The sequence below is a fragment of the Macrotis lagotis genome, chromosome 2, assembly GCF_037893015.1.
Source record: "Macrotis lagotis isolate mMagLag1 chromosome 2, bilby.v1.9.chrom.fasta, whole genome shotgun sequence".
NCBI lineage: Eukaryota > Metazoa > Chordata > Mammalia > Peramelemorphia > Peramelidae > Macrotis > Macrotis lagotis.
The window spans coordinates 334,406,781-334,421,077 of NC_133659.1; the positions used below are offsets into that span (position 1 = coordinate 334,406,781).

The window sequence follows — 14,297 nt, forward strand, 5'->3', positions numbered from 1 at the left end:
TTATATGACCTGATGCAAAATGAAGTGAGAACCAGGAGAGAATAATGTATACAACAACAAAAGATAAACAAAGACTCTGAAGAACTTAACTCTCATAAACACAATGACCAACCATGATTCCAGAATTGATGATGAAACATGCTACCCAACTCCTAATATAGAAGTGATAGATCCAGAGTGCAGATGAAAGCATGTTTTTTTGGAAGTTACCAACAGGAAATTTATTATGTGTGTGTGTGCGTGTGTGTGTGTGTGTGTGTGTACATATATATATATATATATGTATATATATTTAAAATAAAGATTTTGTTTTTCTTGTGTTCTCAATTGCAAGAGAGTGGGCTGTAGAATAGGTAGAGTGTCATCTGAAAATAAAAATATTTAAAAGAGCAAAGAAAATGGACTTCCCTCCCTTCTTTGTAAAAGTGGAGAAATATGGATGTGGAATGTTGTATATCCTGTCAGACTCAATCCTTAAGAGGGTTAGTTTTAATCTACTACCTTGTTTTTCCTTTGTTTTTTTTTCCCCCTCATTCTTTATTACATTCTTTGTTACTCATTGGACAGGTAAAAGGGGAAGAAATTATTTGGAAGTCAAAGTAATGTGATAACACTAGATGGCAAAAACTGAAACCCAGTTCACCTTTTCCATGATAGACCAGCAGTCCACTGGGGCCTCTGAAGTCAATGGTGTCATCAATTTTCAGACTCTCCAGATACTGGGACATCTTTCCACCGGCAGGAAACTTGGGATGCGTGTCTTTGAAGTAAATCTAGAAAACATCACCCCTCCCTATTTAAGTCAAACTCCAAGGCCAGCAGTCCCCTACGGTCTGGGTCTGAGAGCCACTGCTGTCCTGGGCCTCCCTCCAGGGCTGACCCTTCTCATTCATCAACGGTGACCCATCTCTTCCCTTCCCACCACCTGCGAGTTGAGTCCTTCTCCAGCGTCTGACCTCAATGAGCAGTCTTATTTGAAAGCAGCTTGACCACTTAAGTAATACCGCCATAGAAATGAATGATAACAATTTAATAGATTCCAAATCACTGATTGTCAGAGCTGGGAGGAACCTTAACAATAAAATTAACCTTTCATTCTATAGGTTAGGAATCAAGAGATCCTAGGCAAAGAACTGGAAGGGACCTCAAAACCCATTTAGGTCCAATATTTTACAGATGGGCAAACTGAGGCATCAAGAGAGGAAAGCTGACAGTAAACAATAGAGGTAAGACTTAAATTCAAGTCTTCTGCCTTCAGGGCCAGTGTTTTTCCCATTGTACCTCAGGGCTTCCCATCCTTAGGTCCAGAGAAGAGGGTCACTTACTCAAGGTCATAGAGCAACATTAAGCTCCCCAAGGATACTTGTATCCCCAAAGAAGTACCTACTTCAAGTCCAGATTTCATAGTCTTTGGCAGGCTGGTTAGGGAATAAGGAAGAGAGAGAAGAGAGAGAGAGAGAGAGAGAGAGCCCTGAATTGAGAGTTGGAGAAGCTAGGTTTGAATCTGCTGGTCTTGTGCCACTTGTGTCACCTAAAGCTCATTTCCTTGATCTATAAAATAAGGGAATTGGCCTGGATGGTCTCTAAGATCCCTTCCAGCACTGAGTCATCCAGTTCTAGGAGAGGGTTTTGGGGGGAGTTGGGGAGATACGCATTCTGGTTGCCTTACCTAACCAGGAAGGAAAGAATGGTTCTTGCTCAGATCCCCCATTCCAGTGTGCTCCCAGAACTCTCTCCAATCTCCTACAATGCCCTCCTGAGCATCCCCCAAATATGCATATGCCACTGTCTGATGCTCCAGGATGACTCTATTCTAAAGGGCAAGAAGGTCCAGCCTCACTGTTCCCTCTCCGCCTCCACATACATTGTCCCATCAGCTCCTAAGGTTTTAATTACACACTCTCGGTAATTTTCAAATCTACCCATCCTGCCCTCACCTCTCTCCTAAATGCCAATCTTGTATCTCCAACTGCTTACTGGACATCACAAATGGGATGTCCATCAGTGATCTCAAACTCAATATGTCCAATGTCCTCACCCCAAAGTCCTCCCACTTCCTAGCTTTCCTATCATTATCAAGGCCCCACCATCCCCCTAGTCATAGCAGTTTTCTCTCTCAAACCCCACAGATCCATATTTTACCTAAAGAATATCTCTCAACATCTCTTGGCCAGCATGAAGTCTCCCAAAGGTTTTGATGGGTCACAGTAATCTGTAAGCTCCTGGCCAAGGGGGCAATGTGGGGAATTGGGGAAGGAGATAGAAATTCAACAGATTCCAAAAGATGTGGTTTTGTTTACAAAGTGATAACTGGAATTCACTAGCTAAAAGTTTAACATAGGCTCTAGTCCAATGATGGAAAAAGAAGTAACAAGTGATAACTCCTGGAAGACCCAGAGGAAACGTTCAGGTTTCCAATAAATATTAGCTGCCAGCAGCCACCTCCTGGGGCCCCTGGCACTGTTGGGAGAGGTGGAGCTCACCTTGATAACCAGATCCACAAAGCCTTTGTCATCATCACTGGAGACTGGGGTGTAGGGCCGGATAACCAGGTTTCCATCGATACGGGCGGAAAGGTAAATATGCTGACCTGGAGGAAACAGGAGGCGAGGGTTTCAGGTTGGTATTCTCTAGGTAGAGATTCTTCCCATTGTGTGTATCATGGCCACCCTTGATCAATCAGTCTGGGGAAGCTCATGGTGTTGTCCAAGTCAGAATCATGGGGCAAAATCTGTTGTGGTTCAGTTGTGACCGATTCGTTGTGACCCCTTATTTGGGGTTTTCTTGGCAGAGATACTGGGTTGGTTGGCTAAGTTGAAAAATGCATAAAATCAAATCCCACAGGTTACAAAGGAAACCAATCATATTGGAATAGGATGAAACAAGCCCAAAGAGATTGGAATAAGAAGCCTTGATTGAGGATGGGGAGAAGGAAGGGAATGAGAAGGAGGAAGAGGAGCAAGAGGAAAAGGAGGAGGAGGAGGAGAAGCAGGAGTCCTTTTCTTACTCAATAGTCTTAGCCCAGTGGTTGACACCCAGGAGTCAGGACCCAAAATGGAAGTCCCCAGGCCAAACATTCATCCTCAACCTTCTGAGTCACCAGGAGCTCACACTGAGATGAAACCACCCACATTTTCCTTTTTATTATATATATGAACATGTTCATTTGATTTGCTGTTTACATTTAGCCTAAAAATAAATTAAGTTTTCAAAACTGAGGTCTCCGTCTGTGAGATTAGCAGGTCTCAGAGACTCCTTCCCTGTCTATGTCCAGGAGGAAGTCCGCTACTTTGCCAGACTTCAGTGATGGGTTGGTGGCTTGGTTGGATGGCCTTTATTTTCCAGTTTCTTATTTTTTATTACAAATGGCAGCATTCTAGATGGGGAAGGGAAGGGACATATATTCATTTCCATATTATGGATAGGAGCTACAATACAACAATGCATGCAACACATACACGGGAGCAGGGGGGATGTAAAACCAAAAGATAGCAAGAAAAATGAAAATAAAAGCAGTGTGAGCAGGAGAGTTCACAGTCTCATTGATCAACTATAGTTAAAGCAATGGATCTATAAAAGAATCTGACCAGGCCCTAGATTGGCCACCAAAAAACCCCACAAAAAAACAGAAAACAAGGAGAGAGGTCCCAGTGGCTCTGGAAAGGTCCTCCCCCCCGAGCCCCATGTCTTTCCATTCCCCATATCTCCCATTGCCCCCCCCCATGCCTAAGCATGGTCCAAGGAGACCAGGCCTTCCTTGACCCCCTATGGGTGCCCCAGGGCCCAGAGCAGGACTCACCGATGGGGAGGCCCAGCACATGCTGTGGAGATGGAAGAGCGAATCGGAACCTGCGGGTGTCATGGCTGATATTCTGAAAGGGGAAACCAAAAAACAATGTCCTAATTAAGAGCAATCAGAGAGGCACAAAAGTACCAGGACTCACTTTTTAAATAAAATTTTGTAAGGTAATGAGGTTAAGTGACTTGCCCAAGGTCTCACAGCTAGCTAGTCAGTATCAAATATCTGAGGCTGGATTTGAATGCAGGTCCTCCTGACTCCAGGGCAGGTGCCAGGAGTGGTCTTAAAGATAGGAAGGCCTGGGTTCCAGTCCTGCCTTCACTGGTTGTGGTCTTGGTAGAGAAGTGTCCTCACCTGGGATTTCATTTGGACCTATTCCCCTCATTTCTATATGTTGATGTTCTTTGTGATGGAAGAGGGCCATGACATCATATATATGGTGGCATGACTTTTATATTCTGTTCATAATAGTGAGGGGGATATTGTGCAGAGACATCCTCCTGACTACCTTTTCCAGAACTTTTCCACCCCATGATCTAATTTGAGAGGAAACAGGACTTCTGGGGATGATCTAGATGCTGTGAGAGTCCTGGGATCCATCATTTTTGAAGCACCTCAAGGGACTTTTTTCACTCTTTGGGATAAATCACACTAGGGAAATTATAAACATGAAGAAACTAAAGTTAAGAAGGTTAAAGGTCACACAGTTGGGGTACCTAGGTGGTGCAGTGGAAAGAGCACTGGCCCTGGAGTCAGGAGGACTTGAGTTCAAATCCAGCCTCAGACACTTAAATAATTATCTAGCTGTGTGGCCTTGGGCAAGCCACTTAACCACAATACCTTGCAAAAAAAACCAAAAAGTAAAAATAAATAAAAAATTAAAAAGATCACACAATTAGTCAGTATCAAGGCAGGATTCAAACCCAGATCTTCTGCCTCCAAGTTCAGAACTCTTTCCAAACACAATGTGTCACCCCCATGAAAAAATCTGGGCAAATGCCATGAAGAGGGCCTTGGGGCTGTCTGGCTGTCGGGACCCCCTCCCCATCATCAACCCCATGGGAATCCCATCTGTCCATCTACCTCTCCCTCACTAGCTATCTCTTCAGAAGCCCTTGATGCAATGGATAGGGACTTAAGACTTGAATTTGGATGCCCTCCTTGTCTTTAGAAGATAGGACCTTGGGCAAATCTGCTTTCCATGTCTGTCTTCTCTTCTGTAAGGTGAGGGGTTAGATGCTTGCCATCCTCAGAACAGTCCTTGCCCTCCCAGTACCATCTCCTTAAGAGTCCTGCCCTGTACCCTGATTTCTGCCTCCCCTCCCCTCCCCAGCCGGTCAGGAACCTCCAGAAACAGAATGCGGCTCAGCATCTCAAAACAGGAAGGAACCTCACCAAGGGCCACCTGAGGCAGACCAGAAATGCCTGGTTATCCACCTTCTGCCCCAAAGCCCCCTGTTTTTTGTGGGGTTTTTTTAGTTTTTTTTTTACAAGGCAAATGGGGTTAAGTGGCTTGCCCAAGGCCACACAGCTAGGTAATTATTAAGTGTCTGAGACCAGATTTGAACCCAGGTACTCCTGACTCCAAGGCCGGTGCTTTATCCACTATGCCACCTAGCTGCCCCAAAACCTGATTTTTTTCTTTCTTTTTTTTTTAATGTTTTTGCAAGGCAAATGGGGTTATGTGGCTTGCCCAAGGCCACACAGCTAGGTCATTATTAAGTGTCTGAGGCCGGATTTGAACCCAGGTACTCCTGACTCCAAGGCCAGTGCTTTATCTACTATGCCACCTAGCCACCCCCCCAAAGCCCCCTGTTCATGGGGACTCTTAACTGTAACCTCCCAGGGGTTGCCCCCTCTACTTCTGGGCAGCACAAGTTGTTAGGAAGTTTGTTTTCCCTCTGATGGAGCTGGAATTGAACCCTCTAACCTGGCCCCCACTCCCCTGGCTCTCCCCTTGGGTCAAGCAGAGTGAGGTTAATGAGTAAGGGCAGTGAGGTGGGTGTGGAGGCAGCGAGTTGCTGTGGAACCCTTTTTGGTCTTTTCCTGCTCCTCATGACCCCACTTAGGTTGTTTGTTTTTGACAAAGGCACTGGAGGAATCTACTATATCCTCCAAAAGTCAGGAAGACCTGAGTTCAAATTTAGCTTTGGATACCTACTAGCTATGTGACCCCGGACGAGTCACTTAACTCTATTTGCCTCAGTTTCCTCATCTGTAACAATGGCTGGAGAAGGAAATGGCAACCCACTCCAATATCTTTGTCAAAAAGAACTCCAAATGGGCTTTTGAGGAGATACAACTGAAAATAACCTCAATAACAATCTGAAGGCAGCTAGCCTGCCTGGCTCTCCCCCAGCAAGGTTCTTCAATAGGATGAAGGTTCTCAGTTCCTTCAAATGAAACACTGGAAGCTCCCAAGGGGAGGGATTGTTTGACTTTTTATATTGCCAGGCTTGTGCAGAGCTCTTGTAGATGCCCTCCCATACCAGGAAATTCCAGTTCTTTTCCCTCCTGGTCACCCTCCTGCACCACCCCCCCCCCCAAACGTATTGGTTCCTTCCTTACAAGAGGCTCAGAACTGATCCCACTAACCTCTACGTGAGCCGATGGGGCAAAGCCCAGGACACTCTCAGTTCCGTCTCTTAAATGTAGCCTCAGCCAATGGGGTTTCTCTATTATACTGGAGCATTTGTCACCAGGGCCCTTTTGGAGGCCCATTCTGAGCTGGCAGTCCACAAAATTTCACTCTCTTCTTTTTCAAAAATTTACTTGTTTAAGGTAATAGGCATAAGTGACTTGCCCAAGGTCACATAGCTAGGCAATTATTAAATGTCTGAGGCTGGGTTTGAACTTAGGTCCTCCTGACTCTAGGGCCGGTGCTCTATCCACTGTACCACCTAGCTGCCCCCCCTTCCTTTTTCATGACTATTGATCCTCATTCCACATCGTGACCAGGAAATTTCATCTCCCTGACCTGTGACTATAACCTCTCTGTCCTCGGCCACCCAAGTCCTGGAGGGGATGGTAGAGGAGAGGAAGGACCAGAGCCATATGCAGAAAGAGCCCCAAACCAGAGACCCACAGCTTTGGACTGGATAGTGCAATCAAAACTAGCTGAAGAAACTGAGGTTTAGCTTGGAAAGGAGAGGACCCAAAGATGCTGGTTATCCTTAAGGACGGCTATTTGACTGGGACCCAGGAGGTGGGGGTAGGGGAGGCAGGAGGTAGGCAGAGAATTACAGGGAGACTTATGGAAAGAACCATGTAGAACGCCTCTCAGAGAGGAGGGAGAGAGAGCAAACCTAGAACTCAAAATTTTTTAAAAATTGATATTAGAAATTGTCTTTACACATACCTGGGGGAAAATAAAATATTATTAAAACAAAAGAATCAAGGTTCTTCAGAAGTGACATGGATGCCTTGATAGGTAATGAGCTCCCCATCACTAAAAGGTCTTTCAGCAGAGCCTGGATGACTTCTGACCAGGAATGACAAGAAAGATTTCCTGTTCAGACAAAGGTAGACTAAAGATGTTGTGAGATATCACATGAAACTAATTGTGTCCTCCAAACCAGGTCTTTGGAAGAAAAGCCTAGAGCCAAGGCAACTAGGCAGTGCAGTGGATAGAGTACCTGCCCTAGAGTCAGGAGGACTTGAGTTCAAATTTAGCCTCAGATACTTGATACTAGCTGTGTGGTCTTTGGTAAGTCACTTAACCCCATTGCCTCACCCCCCCCCAAAACAAACAAACAAATGAAAAAGAAAAGAAAGAAAGAAAACCCTAGATCCAACAGGAACCCCTCCTAACAAAACTGTTGAAGGATGCAGGGGCAGGGGCATGGCAAGAAAGGTTTAACTCAAGCTGGAAGTCTCCCTTTTCAGCCTCAACTCCTACTGTAACTGAGTTCTGCCATTGCTGTCACTGGGAGCATGGCAAGATCACCTAGACTTTCTGGGACTCAGTTTTCCCATCTATAGAATGAGGGAGTTGACCCCAATGGTCTCTGGAGCCCTTCAGGAAGCTGATCCTGGATCACCTGTGTGTCTCTGGGCAAGTCATTTAAAATCTTCTGTTTTGTTTTCTTAACTGAAAAATAAGAGGGGCGGGGAGTGCAGCTAGGTGGCACAGTGGATAGAGCACCGACCCTGAAGTCAGGAGTACAGGAGTTTAAATCTGACCTTAGACAATTAATAACGACCTAGCTGTGTGGCCTTGGGCAAGTTACTTAACCCCTTTGCCTTGCAAAACTAAAAAGAAAGGAAGGGGGTTGGATAGTCATTCCCTGCTGGCTTCCTGTGCTGACAAGCCTCTTGCTCTGACATCTTCATATTTGACATAACCATCATCCCAAGACAAAATGACTCAGGATGTTTGGTGAGTGGCCTAACACTTCTAAAAAAGGTCTAAATACTGAGGGTGCGGGGGCTGGAGCCTGGATTATCTAGCCACAGGCATGGTGTGTGTGTGGGGGCTGTTATTCCGGGGAGGTCAGGAAAGTCTTGGAACAGAGAAGGGATGAATCACAAAATGACAGTTAGGAGAACCTTAAACAGGATGTCAGAGCTGAAGAGATCTTAGAACAGGGATGTCAGGCCAATTTTGGAACCTCCCCAATTTTGAAGAAATAGGCGAAGGCCTCTGGAGTTTTGTTTTTTTGTTTTTGTTTTTGTTTTTTTTTTGGTAATTCTTCTTTAGAGAATTTCTCTTTAGAGAAACTCAGAGGCTGAACAGACCTGGATGGGTTGCAATCTATACCGGTGAAAGGACTACACGCCAATAGATGTGACTTGCCTAGGATCCTATAGCTAGTGTCTGAGGCTGGATTTGAACTCAGGTCTGTCAACTCCAGGATCAGAGTTCCATGCCCTCATGGCCTCTAAGCAGTAGAATGGGTCATCAGGATAGGGTCTTCAGCAATATCAGGACAGGTAGAAGGAGCTGAAGGTGTTTAGAATGGAGAAGAGAAGGCTCAGAGGGACATGAGGGTTGTCTTCAACAAGGGCTGCCATGATCCACTTGGTCCCCAAGGGAGAGTCCCAGGGACTCTGAAAGGACTTCCTGACTATCAGAGCTACTGTCCAGCAATAGACAGTGCAAAGTAGTGAGCTCCCCTCCCTGGGGAAGTTCAGCAAAGACTGGATAACAGCTTGAGTCTACAAAGAGTCTGTGGTCCCAGAGCTGGAGATTGGAAGAGACTTTTCTCAGGGTGCTCCACATAAGCCACTTCTCCTCTGACTATCTCCATCTTCTCATCTGTAAAATGGGATGATCACATCTCATAGAGGTAAATATAAGCCACCTTTACTTGGTTTATTGACTCCACCAGTACAAGATGGTGGAGTTATGTCCCCATTATCTAAGCCAAGTTGAAAAAACTGGGGAGGCTTAGCCTGGAGAAGAGACACAAAGAGCCCAAGAGAACTCTCTTTGAGGATGTCCCATAGAGGAAGAATCTGCTTGACCCTAAGCTCTGACTGGGGGTGATGGGTGGAAATTTCATCTGGCATTAGGCATGCCAGTAAACAGAACTGTCCCAGAATGAACTAGTGAGTTCCCCAACCCCATCGGTGCTCAAGCAGAACCTGGCCAGCCACTGGCCCGGGGTGCGGTGGGGTCCATTCTAGCTTCACTACAGGCCTCTCCTGCTCTGAGGGTCAGTGCCTGCCCTGCCCCACTTTGCAGTTCTAGGTGAGAACCAAAACGGAGACAGAAGTGACACAGTTTGGTGAAAGCCAACATTGCTGAGAGAGGGTCATGTCAGGGAACATACCTGTCCAGGCCCTGGGAGCCAGCCCAGCCATGACATCATCCAGTGGGAGAAAGGACACAAGGAACAGTTTGTCGGGTTGGATTTTTGGTTACTCAAATGCATGTTTACAGGGGTGGGAAGAAGAGAATTTTTAATGGGTAAGTTGGCTTCAGTCCTTCCTGTTTGTATGGAACATTCAAGATTCAAAGAGAGTCAATTCAGTCCTGAGTCCTTTACAGGCCTTGAAAATAGACCTGGATTGGGTGGTCCAGTGGCTAGGCCTTAGAGTCAAGAAGCCCAGAGTTCAAATATGGTCTCAGGCAAGCTAAACTATGTGCCCCTCCATGAGTCACTTGGCTGCTCCCTGCCTCAGGTTCCTTATCTGTAAAATGAGCCTATTAGAAGGAAAAACATGGAAAAGCACTTGCTATGCAAACCTTAATAGCAATCTAGGAATGGAAACTATAATTATCATGCTTATCAGGGGATCAAGAGATTGCTGTATAAATGTTCACTATTATTAAGATTATTATCAGTTCAGAGGCAGGGACACACTAAGCATCGCTTTGTTTCTTTCCAGATCGAAGAGAGGGTTTGGAGCAGTCAGGGGGGCCTCTGGTCCCAGGTCTCCTACTAACTGGGTGACCCTGAGCAAATAATTCTACCTCAATCAATCAATCAATCAATCAATCTATCCCAAGGATTTATTAAGAGTCTAATTTTGCCAGGTCCTGGAGATGCAAGGAGAAAGAATGAGACAATTCTTATCTCACAAGAAGCTTTATTGCAGTTGGTGAAATAAGGAGGGTTGGAATCAGAGTCAAAAGGATCTTAAAGAGTCATCTCCACCTCCTGGAGGAATGCTTGCTAGATAATCAACTGATGATGAGGTCATTCTCTAAGAAGACCATGACATCAGGGAGATGCTGCCATGACTAGCAAGTGACTTGGATGTGAATGGGGGGGTTGGTTAAGTCACCAGCCTCACCTTCTCCTCCAGAGCCAGACATGAGCCAGGATGACTGGAGATGGCCCTGGATGCCAGGCAATCAGGGTGAAATGACCTGGCGAAGACCTTTCCAGAGAAGGACCATGATATAGTGGACAGTACTAAGCTTAGACTTAGGAAGATCTAGGTTTGAATCTTGTCTCAGACCCTCATTGGGTGACCCTGGGAGTAAAATGAACAACTGTCTAACCTTTGAGTGATACCATAAGTGATGAGAAAAGCAGGGAGTTTCATCACCACTGGGACAATTCCTTCCCAATTAAAACTGCCCAAATGTCAAAATTATTCCTTCTATCAACCTAAAATCTTTCTTTTTGTACTATTTTGTACTTTTTGTACTATTAATCCTGGTTTCTCCTTCTAGAACCCCATTATTAAGTCTAACCCAACCCCTATAAGGTTGCTTTTCTGACCGTGGGTCCTATATTTGCCTCTCACAACCACGTGCCCTTGTCTTTTCCCCTTTCTGACTAGGCCTCAATCTCCTTTTCTGTAAATTGAGGGTCTCTGACATCCCTACCAGATCTAAGATCTACATCCCATGAGAAATCAGGGTCCAGTTTCCTCCTCTCACTCCCTTCTTTTTTTAAAATTTAATTTAATTTTTTTTATTTTTGAATTTTACAATTTTTCCCCTAATCTCACTTCCCTCCCCCCACTCCCACAGAAGGCAGTCTGTTAATCTTTACATTGTCTCCATGGTATACATTTATCTCAGCTGAATGTGATGAGAGAGAAATAATATCCTTAAGGAAGAAAAAATAAAGTATAAGAGATAGAAAAAATACATAACAAGATAGCTTTTTTTTTTTTTTAAATTAAAGGTAATAGTCTTTGGTCTTTGTTCAAGCTCCACAATTCTTTATCTGGATACAGATGGTATTCTCCATTGTAGCTATCCCAAAATTGTGCCTGATTGGTGCACTGATGGAATGAGTGAGGTTGATCATTGCCCCCATGTTGCTGTTAGAGTGGACAATGCTCTGGTTCTGCTCATCTCATTCATCATCAGTTCATGCAAATCCTCTGAGGCTTCCCTGAATTCCCATCCCTCCTGGTTTTTAATAGAACAATAGTGTTCCATGACATACATAAGACCACAGTTTGCTAAGCCATTCCCCAATTGATGGACTCAATTTCCAATTTTTTGCCACCACAAACAGGGCTGCTATGAATATTTTTGTACAATTGATGTTTTGACCCTTTTCCATCATCTCTTCAGGGTATAAACCCAGTGGTATTGATGGATCAAAGAGGATGCACATTTTTATTGCCCTTTGGGTATAATTCCAAATTGCTCTCCAGAAAGGTTGGATGAGTTCCCAGCTCCACCAACAATGTACTAGTGTCCCAGATTTCCCACATCCCTTCCAATATTGCTCATTGTCCTTTCTGGTCATAATGAGAAGTGTGAGTTGGTTTCTCAGAGATGCTTTAATTTGCATTTCTCTAATAAGTAGTGAATTAGAGCAATTTTTCATATGACTACATATTTGATTTCCTCATCTGTAAATTGCCTCTTCATATCCTTTGACCATTTGTCAATTGGGGAATGGCTTGTTTTTGTTTTTGTTTTTATAAATTTGACTCAGTTCTCTATATATTTTAGACATGAGTCCTTTGTCAGAAATGAAAGTTATATGGAGCAGCTAGGTGGCACAGCGGATACAGCATTGAACCTGGAGTCAGGAGAACCTGAGTTCAAATTTGGCTTCAGACACTTAATAATTACCTAATTTGTGTGACCTTGGTCAAGTCACTTAACCTCCTTGCCTTGCAAAAATAAAAAAAAGAAATACTAGTTGTAAAAATTGGTTTCCCAATTTACTATGTTTCTTTTGATCTTGGTTACAGTGGTTTTGTTTGTGCAAAATCTTTTTTAACTTAATGCAACTGAAATGATCTAGCTTGTTTTTGGTGATGTTCTCCATCTCTTCCTTGGTCATAAACTGCTTCCCTTTCCACAGATCTGACAGGTAAACTATTCCTTGATCTCCTAGTTTGCTTCTTTAGATAGATTCTCTCCTCTAGGCTTAACATTCTTTGCTCCTTCAGCTGTAACTTTTAAGGCCAAATATGCCCCAGGGCTGAAGTCTGGGAGCCATCTCAGATTTCTCATCCTCTTCCTCCTCCTTAGGACCTCTTCCTTTCCATCTTGCCCTTTCTCTGGAATCCCTCATAGTCTATTCCAGGTCAGCTTGTGGCCTCAAGGATGGGAATCCAATCAGACCACAGCCACTCTCCATAAAAAAACAGCTGATAGCAATATGATCTGATGGGAAATGTGTTGGCTTTGGAATTGGGAGATTCCTTTTGAATTCTGGCTCAGCATGTGTGATTGTACTATTTTCTCTCTCTGGGCCTCAGTGGTCTCCTCTATAAAGAAAGTTGGGACTAGATCGCTTTGTTTGAATGTCATTATCCAAGGATCCCTAACATCTACCCCCTTGCTCCCCCTCCCATCCCCTCCATGGTCTCCTGGGTATCTTCTAGGTTGATCATAGGGTCTTCCTTTGAAATCGAGTCATAGCAGATTGCACATGGGCAGTGGGAAATTTGTTTTGATTGCCTGGATATGTTTATTACAGGGCTTGGTTTACTCTTTTTTTTTTAATTTAACGGGATGGGAGTGATGGGAGAGAAAATAAATGTTTATTAATTTAAAATAAAATAGAGAAATGACATGCCAGAGACTGTGGGAAACTAGGTATAATAAGGAAATGTTGGTGGAGCTGTGAATTGGTCCAGCTAGTCTGGAAAGCAATTTGGAACTCTGTTCCCTAAATTACTGAATGTGCATACTTAGTCTTTGCCCCAAAGACATCAAAGGAGGAAGATAAAAGACTAAAGTGTACAAAAGTATCGATAGCAGCTCTTTTGTTGGGGCAAAGAATTAGAAACTAAGAGGATGACAAATTATGATATATAAAGGTGATGTGACCCTGTTGTGTTGTATGACATGAGAAAGGATTTAAAGAAACCTGGGAAGACTTGTCTGAACTGATGCAGAATGAGGTGAACAGAACCAGCAGAACAATTTGTATTATAAAACACAGTAAAAATAAGCAACTTTGAAAGACTCAAAGAGTGAACAATGCAATGACTCAGGGAGGATTCATGTTGAAGCCTGCTGCCTACCTCCTTACAGAGAAGTGATGGATTCAAGGTAAAGACTGAGACAAAAATTTCTGGACATGTAGAAATATTTGTACATTTGTTAGAAGGGTTGTTGTTTTTCTTTCTTTTTTTTTCATTGCATGGTAGGGGGGAGAGAATAGGCAAAGAAGAGTTTGAAGGGGAAAAATAGATTTTTATTAAAAAAACTTAATTTTCAAAAAATTGAAAGATAGAAAATAAAAGTGAAAAAAATGTAAAGGTCTAGTAGAATCCTATTACTTTTTGCATTGAATAGCTTTTCTGATTTTCTTCAGAGTTCCTAGACAACCAACACACCAGCTGTTTATTAGAGTAGGAGCTACTCGGCCCTCCAGAGGTGAATGGAATGGCTGAGTATTCCTAGAGGCGTACCTAGGCAGTGATGCCAGGGAGATGCAGCAAATGTCAGCAAATAGCTAACTTGTACTTTTCTCTGTTGACTTTCTACCTTACCAAAAGATCCATCACTGCAAACTTAAAGAAATGCTATGGTTTTGTAACATCTCTGGGAAAGCTTGCTGTTTTGTGCCCTTCTGCACTGCCCTTAAGCTGACAGAGTATCTCAAATACTTTATCTGGT

The 14,297-nt window shown here is 43.8% G+C and overlaps 1 protein-coding gene across 4 annotated transcripts in view; it reads right to left on the bottom strand.

The window, feature by feature from the left end:
- The window catches only part of CYB5R3 (cytochrome b5 reductase 3), a 40,301-nt gene that overhangs the window by 11,461 nt on the left and 14,543 nt on the right, over positions 1-14,297 (bottom strand). For all 4 annotated transcript variants that reach the window (XM_074227093.1, XM_074227092.1, XM_074227094.1 and 1 more), the window contains exons 3-5: positions 3,800-3,872; positions 2,484-2,590; positions 644-773 (exon numbers count right to left, since the gene is read on the bottom strand). In XM_074227093.1, the coding sequence (XP_074083194.1) occupies positions 644-773; positions 2,484-2,590; positions 3,800-3,872 (310 nt within the window). The remainder of the gene's footprint in view (positions 1-643; positions 774-2,483; positions 2,591-3,799; positions 3,873-14,297) is intronic.